The sequence below is a fragment of the Lactuca virosa genome, chromosome 1 (genome assembly GCF_052849685.1).
Source record: "Lactuca virosa cultivar CGN04683 chromosome 1, Lactuca_virosa_CGN04683_v6, whole genome shotgun sequence".
Lineage (NCBI taxonomy): Eukaryota > Viridiplantae > Streptophyta > Magnoliopsida > Asterales > Asteraceae > Lactuca > Lactuca virosa.
In genome coordinates, this window is record NC_136426.1 from 175,733,382 (window position 1) to 175,761,278 (window position 27,897).

The 27,897-nt window shown below is 31.8% G+C and overlaps 1 protein-coding gene across 6 annotated transcripts in view; it reads left to right on the plus strand.

Moving 5' to 3' along the window:
- The window catches only part of LOC145161573 (myosin-6-like), a 55,041-nt gene that overhangs the window by 22,280 nt on the left and 4,864 nt on the right, over window positions 1-27,897 (plus strand). For 3 of the 6 annotated variants that reach the window (XR_013738539.1, XM_079081141.1, XM_079081125.1), the window contains exons 8-9: window positions 17,426-17,482; window positions 17,575-17,628. The exons of 2 other annotated variants lie outside the window; for them this stretch is intronic. Coding sequence is in view for 2 of the 4 variants with exons in the window: in XM_079081141.1 (XP_078937267.1) it covers window positions 17,426-17,482; window positions 17,575-17,628 (111 nt within the window). In the remaining 2 variants the exon portion in view is untranslated. Of the gene's footprint in view, window positions 1-16,199; window positions 16,310-17,425; window positions 17,483-17,574; window positions 17,629-27,897 lie in introns of all 6 variants that reach the window. One more of the 6 variants, XR_013738546.1, reaches the window with a different exon arrangement.

The following is a 27,897-nucleotide window of genomic DNA, read 5'->3' on the forward strand; positions in this document are numbered from 1 at the left end:
TAAAGAAAATATCTGATGGTTCCTACATACATCTCTTGCTATACTTGGATTATATGATCATTGCAACCAAGACATGGTTGGAATTAAATGGCTTAAAGGTGCTATTGGAAAGTGAGTTTAAAATGAAGGATTTAGGAGTTGCAAATAATATATTGGGGATTTCAAAGGGATAGGAAACCAAGGTCACTGTCAAGTGGATTATACGATACTTGAAGGGAATGCCTAATATTTTCATGGATTATTCCATAGTTGTAATCTAAGTGAAAAAGAAGATCATTGATGTGTTATATATTTACTTTATTCATATGTGCTACAAGTTTGAAGTCAACAATGCAACCCATGTTGCCTAGTCTACTGTAACACCCAAAAATTTTCAAAACCTTTTCAAACTTTAAAATGCTATGGTTTTAACAAAATCATTACGGGTATTAATCCACATTTTACAAAAAAATGGTCTCACAAAAAATTTAGGATTAAAATGTCGGATCTTACCGTTAAGAATCATACAAACCATAGCAAGCAAATAAGAATTACATCAATATTATTTAAAAAAGAACATGACAACTTCTACTCCATTATCTATCTCTTAACTTCTATATTCCATCTATCATCTTTTCTCCTTAATTGCAACTTGGGATACATGAAATTAAAAAGAGATACGTAGGACAAAAATTTTCTCGTGAGCTACGTGGGTTTTAACCCAAAAACATTTATCACATTTTCATTAACATTATTTCGTCTTTGCAAAACATATTTCAAATAGACATTTTCCACAATTCATTCCATATCAAAACATTTCGTTAGTCATAACATAATTCAAAAGGAATTTCTTTTCACATTCCATTCCTTCTTTCATTAAAGGCTAATTATGGTGTTAAGCTGTTGCCACATATATAATTAGTTCTACGTCCAATAAAGGACCCACTCCCAAGTCAAGAACAAATCACTCCACAAAGGAATCATTTCCATTAGGACATCTACTTCACGACGGTGAATGTACCACCCCAGTATATTCCTTTAGTGCCTCTTATGAGGTATCATGGCCCAGACAGTTTTCATTGTTTCCTTAATTTCGTTCATTTTTACTTTATTTTTAGCTTTCACTTTCCATATTATCAATACTCATATCATCATTTAGAATAGCATATATTATTAGGAATATATACTTTGAAAACACATTTTACATATCAAACATTATTTCTTCCAACATATTCTTTGCTTTCAAAACATTCTTACTTTTAGGGAATTCTTTCAAAATGTTCTTTTAAAACACATTTAACACTTCCATTTCAAAACATTTCATATATTAAATCATTACATTTCATTATCATCAAATCATTTTGCCATGTACCTCACAGTGGGAAAATGCCAACACGTACTCACCTTAGTAGCTAAGTATGACTAGCTACACTACAACCCTTGCTCATTGCTTGTTGATCTTGCACCAAACCTATTTCATTACAATAATTGTATCTTTCATCAATACAATGTCCCACAATCATTTCATATAGTTTACTAAGTATAACCTAACTCATTTGTGTCATAATTTCTCACAAATAGTAACCTACTTTACTTTTGCTAACTTACTTTAATTTACTACATGCTTCATGACTTATATAAAAACAATGAATATATTAATCTAGTCCTTCCAATATTATTTCAAGTCCATTTCAGCAGCCAGATATGCTTCGTAAGGGCATAATAACCATTTTTGAGATTTTTGCCCTTTTGTCCCAATTTTTTGACCACTTAACCCTTTTCTTCTATAAAAGTGTTTTAACTTAATGATATATAGCTCAAATATGTGCCAATAGTGTTTACAACATGTATTAAGCTTCTTGAAACATATTAGATGACTTTTTGTTTTGATATTTTTTTGAACATTTTCACATTTAGGCATCATTCTTTTCCTAAACGTGTTTTCTTGAGTTTTAACATGAAATTTCATGAGTCTTTTATGCCAAATCTAATTTTAAGAATAACCAAATGCTTAGGTTGTCAAAGCTCTTTAAAACTACTCATCTTATACTCATTTTAACAATCTACTTTCAAGAAAGCCTCTAAAAATGACTTGTCAAGTTCATGAAGTTCAATGCAACATACTTGTGCTTGTACATCAATTTCAAGCTTCTAATCTTGATCACAATCATTATTAGTTGCTATTTTACTCTAACCTTAGGTTTGACAAAAACAGAAAAGTCAAGTGTTACTATTCATTATCTTCAACCTCAAGAAACTAGAATTAATTCATGCATTGATGTTTCGTATGTCCTTATAAGCTTCCATTCATGGCTAATTCGAACATGTATGATCCAATTTCAAATTCATTAAAATATATCTTATTTTCTATTCAATACTTGAACTTAGGTTTATAGGTTAGAGATCAACTTCAATTTTTGTCATAAGAGTGGACTAGAATAGAACTAGGTTGATTACATCATTTTGCAGCCATCATGGGCCTCTTCTTCTTTTTGATTAATACACCAGCACACACATCGATTGTGTATGCGTCGTGTGTTTGGGTCGAGCACAGAAGGAACGCAGCATATTTCTACTATTTTTATTTTCTTGAAACGTCCCCGTATCAAAGAATATAAGACATGGTTAGTATGAAAATGCTGATATACCCTTACTTCCCTGACTTGGGATAATTTCTCAGCAAAATGTATGATTTTCCCTATTTTCTACCCTCGTAACTCGACCATACAAACTCCAATTTGGGCAAATTTTATATCTTTGCAAAATGTGTTAAGAATACTACAAGTTACATATTACTTGTTTCAGTTGAATATGTCCAGAATGGGAGTTATTCATCCGTAAACATGGCTGGTTAGAATATTACAACATTTCAAGTGTTTACTCAACAATTTTCAAATAACCATATGTCATTCATTACACATCCATTTTGTCAGATTCTTTTTCTCGTGTTTTATTTGTTTTATGGAACACAACTTTCAATAATAATATTTTTTCTAATTAGCTATGGATATCGACTTATTAAGCACCAAAGTTGGCACCTTGCAACTGTCAATTTTCCAAATCAGCTTTCATTAACTTTTTGTCCAACTTTTAAACTTTGTAGATTTTTCTTATGAAATCGTTTAAGATTGATTATTTTTTCTATTGCTTCAATTTCAAGTCCACTACAAGTTACCTTTGTACCCTCTCTCCTTCCTTTCCTCCAAGTTTTGCTTTTATGGTCTCAAAGTTGGCATCTTATCACTGTTACATGGAATTATAAATTTCATATTCCTTTCCGCTTTTTCCCTTCAACTTAATCCATTACATCCTAAGCATATAAAACTCATATAAGTTGTAAAATGGTGACATATTTACTATTATATTTCGTGTTGGTTATGTATAATAACTAATTTAATCTCTTTGACCATTTTTCCCGTTACTACCATTTATTATTTTCCAATGTATTTCCATTTTTTTCTCGCGTCCTCAGAATCATTGAAATAAAAGTTAACTTGTTTTTAGGTTGTCAATACTTGAATGAAGTGCCAACTATGGTTCATTGAACGTCTCTTGAAGTCCCGCCTTCGTAGTATTTTCCTCATAACTGATTCATAATCCCAAGATACACAATATTGGACCTTGAAGTTTGAATATGAAATTCTGTTGTCACAAATGGTTTGAATTTTCTAGAGTTAACCTATGTTCTCTTAGATTTTGTTATCTTTTATAGTTTCTTGATCATTCCATATTTAATCCTTCGAGTAAGCATCCACTTAGTCCTTGCATTCAGGGTGTATTGAAGTTTCATACTTGAGTCTTCGTTCTTATCCTGAAGAACCCAATCCAAATTATACCAAGTAGCATATAACTATCTGCATAAGAATTTCCAATAATTACTTCATCATTCATGTGTCCCACAACACTGCTTGCTTAATTGTTGGGTCCAAACTGTTTCGTCACTTGTAACTTGGTTCTTTTCGGCTATCTACCCCTTAAAAGAAATGAAGGCATTTCTTTTAACGTCGAATCACAAGATGATCCTCATCATGTAGCAAGATGTTTTGTCTATTTAATCATAGAAAACTCGTTGCCTCTCATTTACTCCTTATGAACCTCAAATTATACATTTTCTTTTCACTATTAGTCACTTATAGCTTCTATCATAACTTCATCACTTACTTGTCCATTAACATTTCTTCCCGAGTATTCTATTCTTCCATTCTGCACTTCGTCGCTTTAACCCCTCAAGTATTATCACACTTTACCTCTTTTTATTTCTTGCCTGATCCCTACGAATGAGTGAAGGTTAATGCATTACTAGTATATTTCTTGGTCGTGTGTACTATTAGACATCCTTGATGACTTATGCGATTAGTCATCCCCTTTGATTACACAACCAACTTTTATATCAATTGATTTTTCTCTTCCTTCAGTCACAGTCAAGTGATTTGTAATTATTCAAGTCAAAGTTCTATCTTCTATATGGACTCGTCACAGATGGTATCATTATCATAAGTTTTCTTGCTCCTTGACTAGTTATCGAATCCAGTTTAGCAACAATATTCAACCATAGCAGTCAGTTGTACTTGAGTGTTCTTGGTCCGTGTCATCACGTTGCACAACTTGGAAGTTCTAAATCATGTATCCTTGTTTCGTTCATGTCACGCATGGTTCTAAGTGATTAGTTTTATAGGTTATAATTAAATCATGCAGCAGAAAACTTAACCCTTAAGTTCACATGCAACCTATTCAGATTAAAGTTTTCTCTATTGATAAATATAATCTATGAACATCAAAGAACCCCAGGAAAACCCTATTTTAATCAAAATTCACAAAGAGATTAGGTATTACATACCTTTTAGTTATTATTGTAAATAATCAATCAAATCCTTCTTGAACAAGCTTTAGAAAAGCAAGCACTAGAAATCTTGTGCCTCTGATGGTTTGTACCCAAACCATAGGAATTAGAACACTTGAGGAGAGGGGTGAGATTTTTTGTAATTCCTTTTTAGAATAATAGTGGCCGATAATTGTATGCTAAAGGCCCTATTTATAGTTGACAGGAAAACCATAGATAACGCTAATTTGGAATAAAATAATATTATTTAAAATCTTGACATTATCTAGTTTTTTTAATCATCAATATTATCTATATGGAATAATCTAGACACCCTAAGGAGCCTTCCAATTTTCAGCCAACCCTAGAATATTCCAAAATCCTTCTCTTATTCAACTATTGAAAAATTACAACTTTGGTCCTTGCACTTTTAATTAATCCAATTAATATCCTAATCTCATATTATATTAATAAATTATTTATTGCTATTTATTAATCTTATAATAAACTAGTAGATCAGCCTCTCTCTCCAAAAGTAATTATAGTCAATTACTAGATTTGAGGGCAACCCAAAAAGACATTGCTTTTAATTCAAGTATATATACTAATTTAGTTATTGGCTTAAACACATAATCCAATAGTCTATCACTTGGATAAGTCTATAACTACCATTGCAAGTATAGCTTCCAAATTAAACAACAAAGTGTGCTTTCCAAAGCATCTTCCAGACTCTGGTTTGATTAAACGTCGGTCCTAAGATAAGTGATCAAATACTACTTCGTTCTTCAAGATATCATATGGACATGAGACGTGAATTAGAATCAATCTCATGGTCTGAAATTCCGTTTCCCAATTTCTAGATTTATGATGATTGAATTCATACTACTAATTGAAAAACATCAATTCAGTCCCAGCTCGACCAAGCACTTCAGATGTCTACAACAAATCATCGAGGGTCTTAAAGATATCGATTTTCCCGTTAGGGTAAAAGGAACAAATATACTTTGATTTATATGCTTGTATCTTTTACTCACCAAATTATGAATGACACTACATTTTATGACATCATGTTACGGATTCGTTTTCATAATACCAATGCACAACCGATTTGTTAATTACATCTCATATATCTCCGTTTTAAGAATAAAAAATATTATCGTCTCACAATTACTCGTTATAGAATCTATGAAGTAATTCTCAGAGTGTAGGTTTATCCAATACTCAAAAATCACCATTTTTCAAAGTACTCATGAACATTGTAGTAATCTAGTTGCAATGTCTAATCCCCATAGAAAAATCTACAATTTAATTCATGACAGTCTTAATTCACTACTTACTTCCAGAAGTATGAGCGACTGTGGAACACGATAATAAACTAATTAACCATGGTCTTAAAACTATTGAATACAAATCATCTATATTATTTAATCACCATAATACTTATGACTTTATTCATTGTATAATGTTTTGAGTAATCATCTAACCACTTGAATTAAACATCGGTCATGCCATGTTATGAACATGCATACTATTCCTCTCTATGGTCCTTCCTTTGTAAACAGATCAACTAGAGATTATTCTAATGATGCTCATTTAACAATTCCAAATTCTTATCATTATCCAAGATGTGATGGAATTCCAACTTAATATGAATTAATCTCCTATGATATCAAGATACCCAAGTCTCAAAGACTGAGTTTTTTATATTGTAGAATATCCCATTGGAACTTTGTTACTAGAAACAATTCCATGGTAATGTAGGTTCAAATTCAAGGTACAATCCTTGAACACCTTTCTTGCATTAAAGTTTGCAACTCACATGTAGATTTTACAAGTATCCCTCATTATGTAAACATTTCCATATTTCCATATAACCATCAATTCTGATCAAGAACCATCTCTATCCAGAATCATGTCACTATTGTTGATCCAAATTAATATCATACTTCTAACTATCCACAAGTAACCAATATTTGGTATAACTTATTTAGCAACTTTAGTTACACCAAATTCTAATCCTTTTCCTCATAATTTTCTGAGCATTTGAAAAATTAGAATAAGTGAGTATTATAACATATATAATCGATCCTATATCCGAATCATATGGGACTTGATTCAATATGTCTCACAAAAGGATTTGATATCTATTCAATCTCTTACTATAATATTTCCATATATCGAATTTCCCATGTTGAACCATTTAAACATGATATTCATATATGTCTATGACTAAGTTATATTAAACTATACGATCTAAACCTTTAGATTTGAAAAGAAGTATGAGTGCCCTCTCCCTTAAGTCTACTATAGTGAAACAATTCCCAAACATTGCAATTTGCAAATCAAAAACTTTGTTCCCTACGGATAGTGTTGTTAACATGCAACACTAGCATAACAATTATGCTCCCACTAACTTTGACATGTACCCAGAAATCAAATGGACTTCTAGAAATCAATACTCTTGACTTTCTCACTAAAGTACAAATTTGTGTTACGCGATGCTTTGATAAGTCTCCAAGTAGACTTCTTAAGCTTATACACTTTCATTGGATAGCGTATGTCGTATTTAAACCCTTCTACAACTTATAGATATATGTCTTCAAAGTTCAAACAATTTCATGCCATTCCTCACAATTCAAAGTATGAAGAGCGATGCCGTAATCATATTCTGAAATTTAGAATGCAATTAACAAAAGCAATATCCATATTGATCTTTATCACGTCTTTTAAAATCTGTCGGTGAAAGTTTTTCCTCATAATCATTATCATGAATTAGAGCGAAACCTTTGCCACCTAGATTTTATGGTGCACATGTTCTCATCTATGTGAATCTATAATTTCTAACCTACAATCATAAGAAAAGGTTTAGGACAAAACCAAATTAAAATTTAGATTTCCTTCATGGACTGAACTTCGCTATTCTAAATTTCTTGCCCTTTGGAAGCACAACGGCCTACCAGTGCTTCCATATTGTTAGCAAGCTCACCCATATTGATCAATATACTTTCACTGACCAACGTGCCATATCTTTTACATTTAAATAAATACATAGAACTCATAATCATTGCCAACTCAACTAGAAGTGCACAAAAAAAGAACGTGTCAATCAATCACGATAGTTTATCAACTTCAGGTCGCGTGCTAGTGATAACTAAAAGGTTTATTGTCAATTGACTCTTGAAACTCTCAAGATCAGTACGACTCCCACTGGCTTCTTTACATATGAGTTTTCTCTCAAGGAATATTCCTTGACGAGCTAAAACAAATATTCAAAAGTTTGTGTGGATTCTCAATAAGAAAACACTTCGTCAAATAGATCACAATTATCTTTTGTTTCTCAATTAGTGAAAATGTCACAAATCCAATTCTATATGTGCTAGAGTAAGAAAACATTATTACTACACATATTTAGAGGTGTTTTCAACCTTATTAGTTTGAAATGAGTTTCAAGATCCCACCTGTAGTTACTAGAGCATGACTCTAAAACTTTATTGGAACAAAATATGACTCATCTTTGATCAAACCATTTCTAAAAATGTTTGATTCCTCTTCTTAGTCATACAATTGCAGTAAAATGTTCTTGGAGGAGTCAATTGTGATACAATTTCACAATTACAAAGATGATAAAAAAACATGATAGTAAAGCATTCTCCTTTCTTTTCAGATTGAAGAGTTTTTTATCTTTCGGCCTATTAGACTCTTCTATTCATTCTGCCACTCTTTGAATTTTTTTCAAACTATTAGAATTATGCTTAATCTCATAAACACAACCATATTTACTGAAGCATCAGTAAATCATGACGAATAGGGTACCGTCCTTTTTGGTGGATCTAAATAGTCTATATCAACATGTACTAGATCCACGAGTCCTTCACTTGCCTCACATAAACATGTGATCAATGAATTAGTCATAATTTTTCCAGTGAACAAGATTCTCGTGCATCATGCAATTCAAATTGTATGACTCCATGTTTTTTTCCAATTGAAACTTGGTGTTGAGATTTCATTTCACTTAGTCAATTATGACAACACCATAAGCCATATCATAAGAATCAAATCTCAATTAATATTGTGATTATTAAAAATATAATCAACACATTCATAATGTGACATCCCCAAATTTACGGTCATTTTAAAAAATTTATTTACGCTTATTTGAAAATCAGAGTATTCATTTTTAAAGAATAATAATGTGGAATTTATTCCCAAAAAACATGATAAATATTTTATCAAATCATTTCCGAAGAAACATATTTCTTTTATATTAAAACTTTGGGATGCCATTGTCAATACAAGAACATAAGTATAAACAGACCTTACATTCATTTACACTAGTGATTTACATTTCCTTTAATCTCTCAGTGTCATGTAGCTTCATATCGACACCTGTGATACAAATAACTGAGTGGTTCAGGTTAGGAAACCTGGTGAGTACATAGGGTTTTCAACCCATAATAAAAAAGTTATTATGTTTCATCATCAAACAATTAACCCATTTACCCATCCCCATTATCTTCTTTAATTCTTGAGGATCTACCCTAAGAATCATCTATCATTCACTCATTCATTCCTAAGGATTGTCCTATGGAATAGGCACGAATTCCATCACTGCTAGGGTTTATTTAACAGGCACTAAGTCTATAGTTGTCGATGTTATCTTTTAGACACTAAGTCCATAGCTGCCAATGTTATATTTTAGGCACTAAGTCTATAACTGTCAATATTCATCCATAGGGCACTAAATCCATAGCTTCCAATGTTCATTTGTAAGGCACTAAGTCCATAGCTGCCAATGTTCATTTGTGAGGCACTGAGTCCATAGATTCCAAGCTTCATTTATATCATCTTTCATCTCTCATCATTCATCTACCCACCTTTACCCAATATTTTTATAGGTATAAAACACATATATAGTTTAAATCAAATAAAACATGTATATTCGGTTCATCTAGCATAGATATCAAGAACAAAGATAACATGCATACATAACACATAGTTGAATGTTTTATGTTCGTGGTCAGGTGTCACCACTGGTGGAGAGTCGTGGTGAGGAAGCAATGGCTCAGATCGCGCCATGTGTCGCCTCCTGGTTATTCCAAAAACTATTTATCTTATAACTTCTGTAACTTTTGCATATGAGCTACAGTTTTGACGTTCTTTATATCCACGCATTAGTAGCAATGGGATCTAGAACTTTCCTTTTGACCCCATCGACTAATTCTTGATCGATTTTAAATTTAACAGTATGAGAAGATTACATTGTTAATGACAGTGTAAAATTCATAACTTCTACATACGGACTCCGTTTTCTACTGTCTTTTTATCGTTGAACTCCTATTAATGAGATCTTCAATTCTCATTTAGGTTGTGTCGGCTAAAAATCGATCGATCTAAAATTCTATTTCCGGGATGTGCACTGTTATCCTAATCTTGGAAAAATCATAACTTCCTCATACGAAGTCAGATTTGGACGTTCTTTTTATGTACATTCTTGGTTTAACATATACTACGACTTTTGTTTAGATTCCTAAGGCAAAAAAGTAATTTATCATAAATTTACATTTTACGTTACGCGGTGCCGTGCTGGTTTAGCCGTAAAACTTCGACGTGTCATAACTTCTTCGTTATAACTCGGATGTCAGCGTTCTTTATATGTAGGGAACCCTTGTGACATATACTATAGCTTAGTTAAGATTATTTATTCTAAATAATCTTCTATCAAAAGTCGTTTTTAACGCTTATTGTCTCTAAATTGACCAGCCCGAATATGCGGGTGTTACACATAGATGCCATTGCAAGGAAATAAAAAATAAGGCATCCAAATAAACTAAAAATTCACTTTTATTGAAAACAAACAGAAAATAGGAACTTTTCCTTACAATGCATAAAATGAAAACTACGTTTCTAGACATCTCTGAAGAGTAATAGCAATATATTAAATTATCCTTAGTAGTAGCTGCAAATTCTGATCTTCGAACCGTGAGACCAAAGTCCATTTCTCACGATCAGATTTAGCTCACCTTTCTCAAGCTTCCTGTTTTCTCTTAGATCCTTTAATATCATCAAAATGTGATCATCATATCATGTGTTAAGTGTCTATGAATATGAACGAATAAAATAATGGAGTCAGATAATGGATGTACCTGAAGTATTGTCACACAACTTGGCTTTACTATCTCTGAGATCTTTGAAGTATTTTTGATAGCTTCGTTTTCAATGTCCCTTTAATTGGTAGTAGAAATAAATGGACTCTTTGGGGTTAACACATGGAACGATTGCAGAACAAGCCTTTCTCTTTACCATATCATCAAACGGTTTGATCTTGTACAACCCCTTTCCATTGGGAAGAGAAATATTTTCTAGATCACCATTGTCAATGTCCACCAAAACCTATGAATTAGAACCTATAGGAATCTATGCTTCAGATATGCTCTTAAGCATTTCTGCTTCAGCAACAATCAACATTTGGGTTTGATCAATTAGGGTCACATCGATATTCTTCATCTAATTGTTCTCAATGAACTGATCGTATGACTTTGAAAGTGAAAGAAGAACCCGATCAATGGATTGCTCCCTTGGGACAACGACACCTAATATATTCAACTTGTCAATATACGATTTCATTTTCAGAACATACGCACACATAGAGTTTCCATCTTGATGTTTACATGCCAATAAGGATCGAGTAGTCTCATATCTTTCAACTTGTGGAAAACATGACTTTGGGAGAATCACATGAGGAGGAGGTGGAAGAGTCGAAGAATCATGATGTCCAGTTCCACTAATTCCCGAAGAAGGGAAAACATTTTCACCTTGATCAGAATGTGGAAGATCATATTTAGAAGGACGGGGAAAACCATTTCCAAAAGAACAAGGAAGACCATTTATATCTTCATATGACATCTAAAATTAGGAGAAAAGATAATTCAAGTTATTTGATTTTAATCCTTAATTATTAACCCAAAATTTAAATTAAGGCTAGGATCCATATTTTCTATTCGAACTTTGAAGAGGGATGTTATAATCAAATTCGAATCTATTTTAGGTAGGTAGGGCTTTTACCAATTTCAATCTTATGAAACTCCTAGATCTTTTAAGATTCATTGAATCTTATCAATTGCATTTTTAATCTCAGATTCTACTCTTAATTTTTTAACTGGGATGCCGAGGATCGCAAACAAGATGTGAATAACCATGCAAACATGCTTATCAACCTCGATGTCATTTATTATCTCTAATTAATATGCCGGTTAACCACACATGCTCCATTACCAATGATAATTTTTGGAGAACCCATCATTTCTCTTTAAGGTCCCTATTAGTGTGTTGGTCAACCACATACGCTCCACTAACGACATATTAAAGTATGTTGTGCGTTTTTCATGGATTAGCATACTTTTCACATTTTTCCTAAAGTAACCAGAGTGAGATTTTTATTTAAATAATGTTATAGTACTTTTACACCATTATACTTTTAATGAGATTATGTCATATAAAATTCATTCGGCTAACGACCCTACACCACATAGGAGGCGGTGAGTGACAGTGGACACCCATTCAACGACTATTTTATAGGTCACTTCCTTACACCCTTTTTATAGCATCGTTTCGTGAATGACACCTACTATTGATTTGACTGAGTTATCTTATACATATAATATATTAAGCTTTTATTAGTATATATATAATGTGTACTTTAAAACTTTTGAAAATACAAAGTTTAAATATAAATTATTTAAATTAATTAATATTAAATAATTATGATTTATCTTTATCTTTTAATTAAATAATTAAATAAATTAATTAAGTCTTTTAGGGATTAAATAATTATTTAAATTAAACAATTAATAAAATAATTCAAATTTATTCCTAATCCAGACTCTCCTAATTTTTGAAAATAGAGTTTGGTTTATCAGGTCTAATTATTTAAATTTTAAGGTTTTTAAAACAATAATTAAGGAAACAAGATAAAACCCTAGAAAGGCTCCCCCATTTTCGAAAATAGGGTTAGGGAGGCTACGGTTTTAAGAAACCCTAGCAAAGTCGAAAATCATGACTATTAAGGTTTAATTTCTATAAACCTTAATTTTGATCTATTCACTATTATGAACAATCAAATATAAAACTGCGGCTCTGATACCACTGGTGAGTTTTTAGATTATAATTAAATCATGTGGCAGAAAAACTTAACACTTAAGTTCACATGCAACCTATTTGGATCTTAGTTTTCTGTATTGATATTTATAATATATGAACATCAAAGAACCCTAGGAAAACCCTACTATAATTGAAACTCACAAAGGGATTAGGGTTTACATTTCTTTTGATTATTATTATAAATAATCAATCAAATCCTTATTAAACAAGCTCTAGAAAGCAAGCACCATAAATCTCGTGTTTGTGATGATTTGTACCCAAACCCTAGCAAGTAGAATACTTGAGGAGAGGGGAGTGGGGAGAGGATTTTCGATAATTCCTACTTAGAATAATAGTGGCTGAAAATTGTATGCTGAAGGCCCTATTTATAGCTGATAGAAAAACCCTAGATAACCCTAATTTGAAATAAAATAATATTATTTAAAATCTTGATTTTATCTACTTTCCTTATTATGCATATTATCTATATGGAATAATCTTGAATTCCCTAATGAGCCTTCAAAATTTTGGCCAACCCTAGAATATTATAAAATCCATCTCTTGTTCAACTGCTTAACAATTACAACTTATTTCCTTGCATTTTTAATTAATCCAATTAATCCCAAAAATAATTCCAATTAATGTCTTATTAATATTAAATTATATTATTTCTAATTAATATATTAATCTCATAATATATTAATAAATTATTTATTGCTATTTATTAATCATATAATAAACCAATAAATCAACCACTATCTCCAAAAGTCATTCTAGTCAATTACTAGATTTGAGGGCAACCCAAAAGGACTTTTCTTTTAATTCAAGTATATACCAATATAGTTATTGGCTAAGACACCTAATCCAACATTAAGCACCATGTGTTATTCTTACTCAACCTCCAGAGTGTCGTGAGTTCTTGTAATACCGCACCACAACACTTCTGTATCCTTCTCATCATCTAACCTTTAAAATAAATGATGACATTTCTTTTATGGTCCAAATCATCCTTTGATTCTCACACAATAGTAGTTCGTCTCTCTGACTCATTCATGGAACTTTAAAAAAGATACTTTACTTGTCGTTGTCTTCTCGACAATCCTTTTTAACAAACTTTAAGTGCTATTTATTTTTGTTCACACATTGTTAGTACTATAAGATATTTGATGTTCAATTTTCATTCTTTGATATTCCATCATGTGAAGTTGTCTTCCTCCTTGATCGATAATAGAACATATTCCATCTATCGCTCCTTTAACATCAAGTTATCACATGTTGAAGTCTTATTCCTTCTAATGCCCTCATCACGTTCTCCACATAATATTAACTTTTCATCACTAATCACGAAACTTGTAACTAGAGCTTACAAAGTTGCTCCCATTAAATTGTTCATAATAGTAGTCTATTACCCTAGGGTATATTACTCTTATAGACTTATCATCATTAATTTTTAGTTTCATTATTTGCATGATTCGAGACAGTCTTCATATTATTTGTCTCATTTTCGGCTCAAGAAATACCTTCAAGTATCTCACACTATTCTTCTTCCCTTGTAGTAACTTCATTCACTGGTCTAGTGCATTGGATTAATGACCCATTACCCTTCTTCCATAACTACCATCATACCCGACATCTAATATTGTTTTCATCTGGTTTCTAACTCCTTAGGATCCTAAAAAGATCTCATTGAGTGAATGATACCAAGATTCTTCTTAAGTTGTCTTGATCGTGCTTTCTTGTGTTATCTCACTTTTTTCATCGTATTATCATTTTGACAATTAGGTCATTAGATCACTTTCCCATGTCGTCAATCACATCTGAGTATTTACTTTCATTTAAAGATGGAAAACATGATTCCATTCCGTTCTTTTTTCCACCAACTTGCTTGTAAATTCAAGTTATCACTACTGTGTAGTGACATAAGTTTGTTCCAAATAAACAACTTCAAGTAGTTTCTTAATCATAAATTTGGAGTTCAAATTCTTTTCCCATTTTAGAATTTTACCACAACTCAACTATGTCCCTTTTTAGCTAATTGTTTGTTAATAACATTAATAACTCAATTCGCTTCATTACTTGGTGTTTCTAACTCACTACCAATGGTACTAAAAGAGTACGAACTCAGTTTTGAACGTATATCAAATATATACCAAATAATTTTTTATTTTTATACTAGCTAATTGACTTTGACAAAAAAAGTCAAAGCTACAAAAAATTTCCATTATCTATTAACATGCTTTAAACTCCTTCATGATTCTTATTTGACACAAGCTTTGTGTCCTTTATGTCCCTATGTCACTTAAATCCTTACACATTTCACAAAAACTCCTACATGATTCCATCGAGTTCGTGTATGTATCATGTGTTTATAATAGTACGAGCCCTATACTATTATACTCGCATCATACATAACAGACCTTGACTTCACCACTTAGGACATTTAGATCCATTAGTTTATATTTTCCATACACTAGTCTTACATCCGGTATTCATTTTATAAACACTCAACGAAGTATTCTACATGTCATTCTAACTTATCTAGAGCTTCATAAATATTAAGTATGCCATTTCCTTACTATCACTTGTTACACAAAATTCTACCTAACTTAAGGCACATGAATCCTATAAATCATTCATACTTCCAATAAGAAAAGTATAAGCCTAGGAGTGGAATGATCCAATCTTAATTAGCTTAAACTACAAATCTAATACCAAACTGTAACAACCTAAAATTTTCAAAAAAAGTTTCAAAAAATAAAATTCCATTGTTTTAACAAAATCATTACGGGTATTAAACCGCGTTTAACAAAAAAAAAGGTCTGACAAAAACATTCATGATTAAAACATCAGGTGTTACCATTAAGCATCATACAAACCATATCAAAAATATCATAATTACATCAATATCATTTAAAAAGGAAGTTAACAAGTTCGACTCCATTCTCTATGTCTTAACTTCTATCTTCCATCTATCATTTTTTTCTCCTTAACTGCATCCTGGGATACATGACACTAAAAAGAGATAAGCAAGACAAAAAAATTTCGTGAGCTACGCGGGTTTGTGACCCAAAAATTTATCACATTTTCATTAAAGTTATATCATCTTTGAAAAACATATTTCAAATAGACATTTTCCATAATTTGTTCCATATCAAAACATTTCATTAGTCGTAACATAATTCAAAAGGAATTTCTTTTCACATTCCATTCATTCTTTCAGTAAGGGCTAATTCTGGTGTTAAACCATTGCCACTTTTATACTTAGGGTCTGCGTTCGATAAAAGAACCACTCCCAAGTCTAGACCAATGTGGAAAGAACAAATCAGCCCACCAAGGCATCATTTCCAATAGGACATCTACTTCACGACGGGGAAGGTACCACCCCAGTAGATTCCTCTAATGCCTCTTATGAGTAATTATGGATCGAATAGTTTTCATAGTCTCTTTACATTCTTTCCGTTTTACTTTCTTTTTAGCTTTCATTTTCCATATTATCAATACTCATATCATCATTTATAATAACATAGATTCATAGGAAAATGTACTTTGAAAAGACACATTTCACATATCAAACATTCGTTCTTCCAAAATATTCTTTGCTTTCAAAACAATCGCACTTTCAATGCATTCTTTCAAAACATTATTTTCAAAAACATTTAACACTTTCCCTTAAAAACGTTTCATATGTGAAAGCATTTCATTTCATTATCATAAAATCATTTTGTCATGTCCCCAAATGTGGGAAAATGATAACACGTACTAACCTTAGAAGCTAGGTATGACTAGCTCTACTATTCCCCTTGCTTATTGTTTATTGATCATGCATCAAACCTATTTCGTTAAAAAAATTGTATTTTTCAACAATACAATGTCCCACAATCATTTCATATAGTTTACTAAGTATAACCTAACCCATTTGTGTAATAATTTCTCATAAATAGTATAACCTAACCTATTTGTGTAATAATTTCTCAAGAATAGCTCTACTACCTCCCTTCCTTATTTCTCGTTAATCTAGTCCTTCCAATATTATTTCAAGTCCATTTCAAGAGCCAAATATGCTTTATAAGCACATAATAAGCATTTTTGTCATTTTAACCATTTGTCCCCTTTTCTTTGACCACTTAACCATTTTCTTTTATAAAAGTGTTTTAACTCAATGATATACACTCAAATATGTGCCAGTGGTGTTTATGAGATGTATTAAGATTCTTGGAACCTTTTAGACAACTTTTTGTTTCGACATTTTTTTTGACCATTTTCTCCTTTAGGCATCATATTTCTCCTAAATGTGTTTTCATGAGTTTAAGAAATATTAAATCTCTAGTATTTATGTTTCTTTATGATAATGTATGTAAATCCCTAGCTCGCCAAAAAGGACCGGAATTAAAATCGGGGAAGTAATATTTTTTGTAGTAGCTCTTTCGTGATAAAATAGTTAAGGCTTATGTGGCTACTATTAGATCTAAATAATGTTTTTTTATATTACAGTATACAGGTTTAGCTTGGGACAAACTTAAACATATCAGACAGGCTATAATGTTCTTGGTATGTTTCTTCCAATAAAGGATTTTTTTTCTATTGTAAAATTTAAGATTAATCTATTTATTTCAATGGTTCAATATATTTATTACCGTCAGGTTAAAGAAAAAAAGAAAAAGATATCTTATAGCATCTTCCAAAATCTATGCCCTGTAAGTCATTCCCTTCCACTCTCACTCTCACTTTCTTTCACACACCCATACATGATTTGTGTAACAATGAATTTCTCCACCTTTGAACAAAAACCTTTTATATAAAACTTTTTATATATGCTTACTTACATATGCTGAGTATTAAGATATTTACAAGTGGAATCGCACACTGAAACAAAAGTTCTAATAAATTAGTTGTTTAAAAAATCATCAAGTTCTACTGCTTTAGGTTTGTGTTTTTGGTTAAACTACACTTGATGTTCGGTTCGAGGTTTCTTAAATTTTGACGTAAACAAAACCGCAAACAAGCCATATGTGGAAAACCCAAAAAACATATTCTCTACTCTCTAGACCAGTTTTACAAAAGACTTTTAAGGGCTAAAATGGTGAATTCTACCAAAAGCTAACTATATAGCTAAAACGGTGAATTCTAGCAATAGCTAACTATATATAACACGATGAATATACTAAAACCTTGAACTTAGTATCCAAATGACTTGGTTAAAATGAACTCATAGGCCTCATTCTCCAATTTTAATAACATTAACCTTCTTTTTATTGATTTTGTTAATATTTTATTTAGGAGGGGATATAGTGTGGTTTAAGTGACAAACCACAAAGAATGAGAAAAATGGTTTTGTGCTATTGATCTCAATGTTGTAGGAACTTATACAGGGAAGGAATTTTACATAGAAAGCCTAAAAACCAACAGACTAAATCTCTTATGAAATAGAGACTATATAATTATCTCCCTTAACCAAGGAATGTGATATTATCGTAAATTATAAAAGATATACGTAAAATATGACAACTATAAAAGTTACATATACCCATAAACACCCGTTCAAGGTGGAGCATGGAGATTCGAGATGCCCAGCTTGCTATGTAGTGTCAAAAGTGTGTTGGGATAGATATTTGTTTAGAATATCGGCTAGCTGATAAGTGGTAGAGACATAGGTTAGAAGAATCACACAACTGCTAATTTCATCTCCAATGAAGTGATAGTCGATTTCAATATGTTTTATAAATTCATGGAATACTAGATTCAATTAAATCAAGTTGAAGATCAAAGTGGTTGTCGCAAGAGATAAGCATAAGAGCAGGATGTGAACACCAAACATGCCATTTAACCATTTCTATTCGGATGACACAGCAACAAGTGCTCGATATTCTGCCTCTTAAGGGTACATGAAACCTAATAGATCTATGTCATAACACTATTGAACCAACATACTATTGAACGACAAAACTAATAAACCTTAGTAGAAATCAAATTCATAATTAAAAACACATACCTTTTGTAGATCCCAATCATGATAATCGAAGTCTTGTAGTCTCCTTGGAAACCTAGCTCCAATAATGTGCGAGCCTCTAATGGTTCACATAAAAAATGCAAGAAACCCTAGGATTGAAGGAGAGAGGGGACTGAGGCGGAGAATTTAGTTCCCCCCCCCCTCTTAGGTATGAAAGAGCGACGAAAATTAGATGCCTAAGGGTCTTATTTATAGTCTACGTAACTTAGTGACAAATCAAGATTCGAAGGATTAAACAATGGATTTAATCCCAATCAAATTCCTTTCCTGATATACCATCATGAGGGTTCTGGAAACCCTAAGAATTTCTCCAAAACCATCCATACCATGGACTATTCTAGAATTTCCTCTTCTGTTCAACTATTAAATAATTATAATTCACCCCTTGTATCTTTAATTAACTCAAATTAACCCCTAATTAATTCCAGATTAATTCTGATTAATAATTAATCAATTATTTCTAGCAAATTTATATTCATATAATAAATTAACAAATCATTAATTAACAGTTTCTAATTAATATATTAATCACATAATATATTAACAAAACATTTTATCTCTCTATCTCTCTCTCTCTCTCTCCCCCTCCTTTGATCAATCCCAACCATTTACTGGTTATGATGGCAACCCAAACAAGACTTTACTTTCATTCATCAAAATTATACCAATTTAGTTAGGATCTTAGACACTTAATACAACAATATCCCACTTGGATAAGTGTCTAACTACAATTACAAGTACAGCTCCGAATAACTAGTAAGGAGTGTTATCCAAAGACACTGCCAAACTATGATTACATGTTGGTCCTAAGATAAGTGATATCTATTCCTTCATTCTACAAGATACAATATGCACATGAGACATAGATTATAATCAATCTCCTAGTCCAAGATTTTGTTTCTTGATTTCCCGATTTATGACGACTAAAATCAGACTAGTAATTGAACACATCAATGAAGTTCGAGTTCGGCGAAGCACTTCAGATGTCAGCAACAAACTATTGAGGGGCCCAAAGATATCACATTTCCTATTAAGGAAAAAGGAACGAATAAGCTTCGACTATACAATCATCAATTTAACCCACCAAATCATGCATGGAATTACACTTTATAACACCCAATTACGAGATGCGTTTTGAAACATATGACTTATATATATATATATATATATATATATATATATATATATATATATATATGTATATATATATATATATATATATATATATATATATATATATATGTTTAAAGAATAGAAGATTTTATCGTCTTCAAATTACTCATGATTGAATCCATGAATTAATCTCTAAGTGCGGGTTTAACCAACACTTAAAATAGTTATTTTCAAAGTACTCATGAATATTGCAGCAATCCTTATGCAATGTTCAATCCCTAAAGACAATTTACAATAAATTCATCACAGTGTTAAATTAATAATTACTCCTAAAACTATCATTGACTGCGGCATTTTGAATAAATTAATAATCAGGAAATGACACGCAAAATGAAACACAATAATAAACTAATTGTTCTATGGCTTCACACTATTTGAATATAAATAATTCCCTATTATTTAATCACCATAAGAATTATAGATTAATCTATTGTATAAATGTTTTGAGGTAATCAACTTAACGACTAAACTTGTTAACATATCTCATGCCAATGCTCTTAGCATACATATCATATTTTCCTTTGGTCATCACTATTGAGAATGAATCATCAGAAAGATATTCACTTCACAACTAGGAATCCATCCACATGTATATCTTGGATGTAGTGGAATTTCTTCCTTTTATGCATTAACCTTCTGTGATCTAAAAAATCCTTAGTCAATATAATTTCACTTTCACATAATGTTTCTAATGGAAATTTGTTACTTAAAACAAATCCAAGGTCAAATATGAAGCTTTCTAGTCAAGGTACGTTCCTTGGATACTTTACTTTCACCAATATGGTCTTACCCACATTGTCGAATCTACCACCATCTCCTACATGAAACCTTTAATATTACAAATTAAAATGAATATCCATTTAGAGTATGACTTAAAGTAATCTCTAAAATTCATGTCACTCTAACTTATTTTAATCATGTTCTCTTTTGTCTACAAGAAACCATTCCTTGATATCTTTCAATACCTCAAAATGTTCTTGACAGTTAACTAGCAATTTAGTCATATGCCAATTTCTTATCCAATTTCACAATGCTCAAATAATCTAAGACATCAGAATAAGCATAAGTCATAGCATTAATGATCGATCCTATATCCAAAGCATATGGGACATGACTTATCTTGTCATTTTCATGACTAGAAGATACGACTTTGAGATTCATTGAAGTCCTTGCTATAAAGCATACGAACAATCTCTTTCATAGAATTTTTTATGTTGAAACATTTCAATACATTGTGCTTTGATTAGAATCCTATTAAACATTTCGATCTATACATTTAGATCCAAATACCAAGTATCAATGTCGCTTTTCCTCTGTCCATCATAGCAAAACAATTCTCAAGCTTTTGCACCTTGCAACCTAGGGTAATGTTTCCTATGAGTAGTATTGTCATCTATATGTAATACAAGGAAGATAACGACACTCCCACTACCTTTGACATGTACTCAAGGCTCATCTGGATTTCTAGAAAGACAACACTCTTGACTTTGACATGTACTCTATGCAATGCTTGTCTAAATCTGCGAATGGATTTCTCAAGCCTACACACCTTCTTTGGATACTTTTTATGTTTAAATCCTTTCAAAATATGTCATATATCCTCTGAAGGTTTCCAATCGAGGAAAGTTGTTTAAACATCCACTTTACCATACCATTAATGAAAGAAGGCAAAAATGGCAACAAAATAACCAAATAGACCTTTCTCAACTACTAGTAATAACGTTTCCTCATAATCAATTTCTTGAGTTCTAAGCGAAACCTATGTCTACCATATTAGCTTTGAATGTGTGTACATTCTCATCCATATTCGTCTTCACATTGAAGATCTAATCTCAAACCATTATCACAAGACGAAATTTAGGATAAACCAATTTCAAAATTAGTTATCCTTCAAGGATATAATTTCGCTATCCTTAGACTATTCTAATAGCAACCATAGGGCTCACTATTGCTTCCTAGTAGGTATTAAGCTTATCTAAATTGATCAATGTTTTATCATTAATCAACGTATCTCCTTATATAGTTAGATAAAACTCTAAAAACTTGGATGGTGCTCTAACTCTACTATTTCTTTCGAAGAGGTAAGGGAATGTCATTTGACTCAATCGGTTTATCAACTTCAAGTTGAGAGCTGGTGTCGACTATAGGTTCATTGTCGGTCATATCTCGGATTTTTGAAAGTTCAATGTGACTCTCACTGACTTCTTGATATCTACATAATCATTCTCTCAAGGAACATTCCTTTTGAGCTATAAGCACAAATATCAATAGTCTCCAGTGAATACCCGACAATGTAACACATTATAGATCTCGATTCAAGTGGGTCATTGGTTTCTCATTTAACGAAAGACCTCACAATACTAGATCTAAATGTGATGGAACTTTCCAACTCCACATTTCATGAGGTGTTATCAAAACCTACTTAGTTGGATACAAGGTTTAAGAATGCTCTACTAATTCAAGTGTATATTCCAAAAAATTTGTGAATGATAGCGAAGCACGATTCATCATAGATCGAACCATATATGATTTGATTCTCCTTTTAGTAACATTTTCACATTATGATGTCCTTCGAGAACCAAATTATGGAAACCATTCCACAATCTCTATGATGATCGTAGAACCTGATACAAAGGCATTCTCCTTTCCTTTCAGATTGAAGAACCTTTATCTTCTTGCCCAATTGATTCCCTACCTTGTTCTAATACTCTTTAAACCTTTATAAAGTGTCAGAATTATGCTTGATCATTTAAACATAACCACATCTATTGAACCTATCAACAAATATGACATAGTAGTATATATTGTCCTTTATGGTGGATCTGATGGGTCCACACACATTAACCTGTACAAGATCGAATAATCATTTGTGTCCAATACATGTCCATATAAATGGTGACCAAGTCATCTTGCCAACATACAAGACTCGCATACATCATCCAACTCAATGTCGAATGATTTCAATTCCGGTCCAATTGGAGCTTGGTCATGCGATTCTCACTTACGTTGCTAAGGCGATCATGCCATAAGCACAATCATATCTAAACTATTTGAAGAATCAATGTTCAAGTCATCACTGCTACTATTAGAAACACAACCTACAATTTCAAAAATTCTAATTGCAATAAGTTGTTTTAAACATAAAACCATCAACTTTATATATATACTAGAATGCTCGCGTTTCCATTATTAAATAAAAATTGAAATTTATGTTTATACAACGCATAAGATGAAATTTGGTTTCTAGACATCTCCGAAGAGTAACCGAAATCGACTAGATTTATACTAACTCCATTACTAAACAGAAGCTCAAAATGCACAATCATTAAGATATACTACATTCGTCCATTCCAATGATTAGATTTAGCTTTCGATGCTTAGACTTTTTTTTCTTCTTATAGATTTTGTAATGCCATCGAAATGTGATTATCACATCATGCATCAAGGAACTATGGATTGGATGTATTTGGAGTTTGATTATTCAAGCACTTGATGTAGAGTCAGACATTTGACTTTACCATCTCAAAGTACTTAGGGAAACTTCGTTTCCTATGATCCTTGTCATTGCATTCATTGCGACTTACCTCGTTTGAATCATGGTTGCATGGAATAGAGGACACACACTTTGCATTTATTGCAAGAATTCACCGTTTTAGCTATATAGTTTTTAAGAATCTCATCAATGTTTTCCCCATACTATCCATATGATAAATCAAGTTGAAATTATCATAAGAATTAATGAAAGATCCAAGCACAAGATCTATAGCAAGACTCTTATCAAGGGTAACATTAAGACTCTATAGTTTGTCTATGTAGCTCTCATTGATTACATACAAAACTCTTTTCTTCAATTCAAATGCAATTAGGAACTTTTGATGATTTTCAAATATCTCTTGGTTTTCCATTTGGTGAAACATTTCACTCATTTGCAAATTCATTTCATATGTTCCCATGTTCACAAAAGGTCATTTTTTGGAACATCGAGGACATAGACATAATGATGCAAGAGAAACATATTTGAAAAACCTACATTTTATGGGAATAACAACTTATCTAAAGTTGATGCATTATTGACTTAAGAGATATGCTTGTTATAGACATCTTTCCCAACATAAAAAACGAGGAAGATGCCATAAGAAATGAGTCATTCTCAATAGAGAAAAAGAGAATCTATAATTAGAAGGTGAGTGAGGAGGTGGGAGAGGATTCCATCTAACCTAAAAAAGAAAGTTTAATTAAGTCCATGGATGCCGTAATCACATCACAAATCTATTTTAGGCAGGTAAAGCAATTTACCAGTTTCAATCAAAATGAAACTCCTAGATTTATTGAGATCATTAAACAATCAATGGCGTGTTAATCTTAGATTATGCTCTTCGATTTGTGATTGGAATGCCAAGGATCACAAATAAGATGTGAATAACCATGCAAACCCGCTTGACAATCTCGAAGTCTTTTATCATCTCAAATTTGATGTGTTGGTAAACCATACACGCTCCATCAATTAATTATAATTTTTGAGTTGTGTCATCATAACAACTTTATAGTCTCAAATTAGTGTGCTGGTTAACCATACACGCTCCACTAATGACTCATAAAAATTGATATGTGTTTTCATCGATTAGCATACAATTTCACATTTTCCTAAAGTAACTAGAGGGGGATTTTAAAAGGTGCTATTACATTATATCATTATACTTTTAATGAGGTTATGTCCTATCGAAACCGTTCGGCTAACGACCCTCCACCATACAACGGAGCGGTGTGTGAGAGTGGACACCCAATAACGGTCATTTTATAAGTCGTTTCCTTATACCCCCTTAGAGTATGGCTTCGTGAATGAGGCCTACAATTTATTCGACTGACTCATGTTATACATTTAATTTTAAACTTTTAATATATAATTATAAGGGTGTATTTTAAACATTTTAAAATCAAAAGGACGAACGTTAATTAAATTAGACATTTAAATTAATCAATAACAATCCTTTAATTAATCAAATAGTTAAATGTAATTAAATCATGAGGATAATTCACAAATTCAAGATTTAGGATATCTGATTATCAAGATAAATGTTCATATTTTATACAATTAAAATAATATTAACTAAGGTAATTATCCTAATAAATTTGAATTATTCAAATGAAAAAATTTCGTTGATCAGATGCTCCTCACAACGTGGCAGATAATCTCCACATCATGACAAAAGAAAAAGAAGCACATATAAGGAATTTGCCACCACGTGGCAGAAGATGCCCACGTTGTGGCGCTGCGACAAAATGACGATTCTGTTTTCTTCAATTTGTTCAAGGTCAACTAATGCACATTCAATTGTTAGACAACCTAATGCGTTGATACCAGTGATCGTTTTACATGTAATAATGCGGAAAAATTCTTATACTTTTAAGGGTACATGCAACATAATAGATTTATGTCATAACACTATTGAAGCAACATACTACTGAACAACAAAACTAATAAACCCTAGAAGAAATTAAATTCATAATTCAGAACGCATACCTTTTGTAGATCCCAATCAAGATAATCGAAGTCTTGTAGGCTCCTTGGAAAACATAGCTTCAATAGTGTGCGAGCCTCTAATGGTTGACACCCAAAACGCAAGAAACCCAAGGATTCAAGGAGATAGATGAGAGAAGAGGAGAATTTCGTTCCCCCCCTTTAGGTACGAGAGAGCCATGAAAATTAGGTGCCCAAGGGTCCTATTTATAGTCTAGATAACTTAAGGACAAAGTAAGATTTGAAGGATTAAATAATGGATTTAATCTCAATCCAAATCCTTTCCTTATATACTATCAGAAGGCTTCTGGAAACCCTAAGAATGGCTCCAAAACCATCCATGCAATGGACTATTCTAGAATTGATTCTTTTCTTCGACTATTAAATAACTACAATTCACCCCTTGCATCTTTAACTAATTCCAATTAATCCCAAATTAATCCCAAATTAATTCCAGATTAATTCTGATTAATAAATAATAAATTATATATAAATAATCTATTATTCATATAATAAATTAAGAAATCATTAATTAACAATTTCTAATTAATATATTGATCACATAATATATTAATAAAACATTTTATCTTTCTATCCTTTGATCAATCCAAGCAATTTCCTGATTATAAGGGCAACCCAAAAAGGACTTTACTTTCACTTATCAAAATTATATCAATTTAGTTAAGACCTTAGACACTTAATCCAACACTTGAAAAGGTCGGTTGTTTCTTAGTTTTCCAAATGATCGGCGAGTCTTCAAGAAATACAAAATAAGTAGTTAAAGATCTTCGAGTCAGAGGACAAGCTACCCAATCAACATCACAATATATATTCTTTTACAAACTAAGAAAACTAAGATTACGAAGAACTGTATCATTTGCTTTTTTCGAATTTGGATAAGAAAATTTTCGTTATATTTTATAAAAATAATATATCTTAAAATTAAAAAATAAACAACTCAAAGCCTTATTTTTAAAAAATTATTTTTAGAAAATCACAAGTATAATGAGTGGAGATATCCCTTAAATTTTCATGATTTTTGGAGAATTATTTTTTCTGTGTTTTTTATAAACAATAATTTTTTTTTCAAATTTTCATAATTGTGCTTATTTTGTAGAAAATTAAATTTTAAGAACTCTAGTTAATGTTGCTACCGTCCAAGTGCCATTAGATATCTATGCATGAATCTCCTTGCGCATGACATCACACCAATACGGCCTGCCACCTTGTAACAAGAAGGTTCTGTTCCTGTGGTAATTGCTGCCAAAAAATGTCTATCGGACATAGAGAATTTGTCACAATTAACATAGTTGGTGATAGAATACGGCGTACATGATGACGCAGATGAAGACATAGACAAATTGGATAGCGTAGAGGATGCATGGGTTATATGTGTTAAATAATCTTTGAGTCGTGTAGATGCAAAACCGTTGTCGATGTCCTCGACCTAACAAGGATATGTCACCTTCAGCACCGCTAGAATCATCCTCAACAACATTTTTGGCCTATTTTTGTTGTGGATTTAATGTACCTGGTTGGTTCTCTTGTTCAATCTGTTGAGGAATTTTAGAACTTGCTGCAATATTAGTCGTTTGATGCTCTAATGTAGGTGGTTGGTTCTCTTGTTCTGGTCGTTGTGTCACTAAGATGGGAGTAGTAACCAACAATGTCTTATTATTAGGTACCCAATAACTATCATCCTCCATGCTTGCATGAGATGGAACGTAATCAACAGTTGGTTGTGAAAGGTTTTCAAAATAAGGAAATTTATTCTCAAGAATATGACATCTCTCGATTCAATAATATCTCCCAATTCCAAATCATAAAGACTCCATCTCTTTTTACCGTATGGATAGCCGATAAAAATGTATTTTTGACTACCGCTTGAAAACTTATCATTGGACCAATTCAGACTGCGAGCATAACATAGACAACTAAATGTGCGTATATGATCAAGTGACGGTGATTTTCCATACAAGACCTCAAAAGGTGTTTTCCCATGCAAATTAACAGATGGAGTGTGATTTATGAAATGTCTAGCTGCCATGATACACATATCCCAAAATTCAAGAGGCAAGTTAGCTTGAAAACGTAACGTGCACCGTATATTGAGAATATGTCGATGTTTTCGCTTGACAAGGCTCGTATTGTTGAGGAGTTTCAATCGTGGAAGTTTGTTGAACAATAGAAATTTGCTTAAAGTAATTTTTTCAGACAACTAAATTCTTTCCCATTACCACACCGTATAATTTTTACTTTGGTATT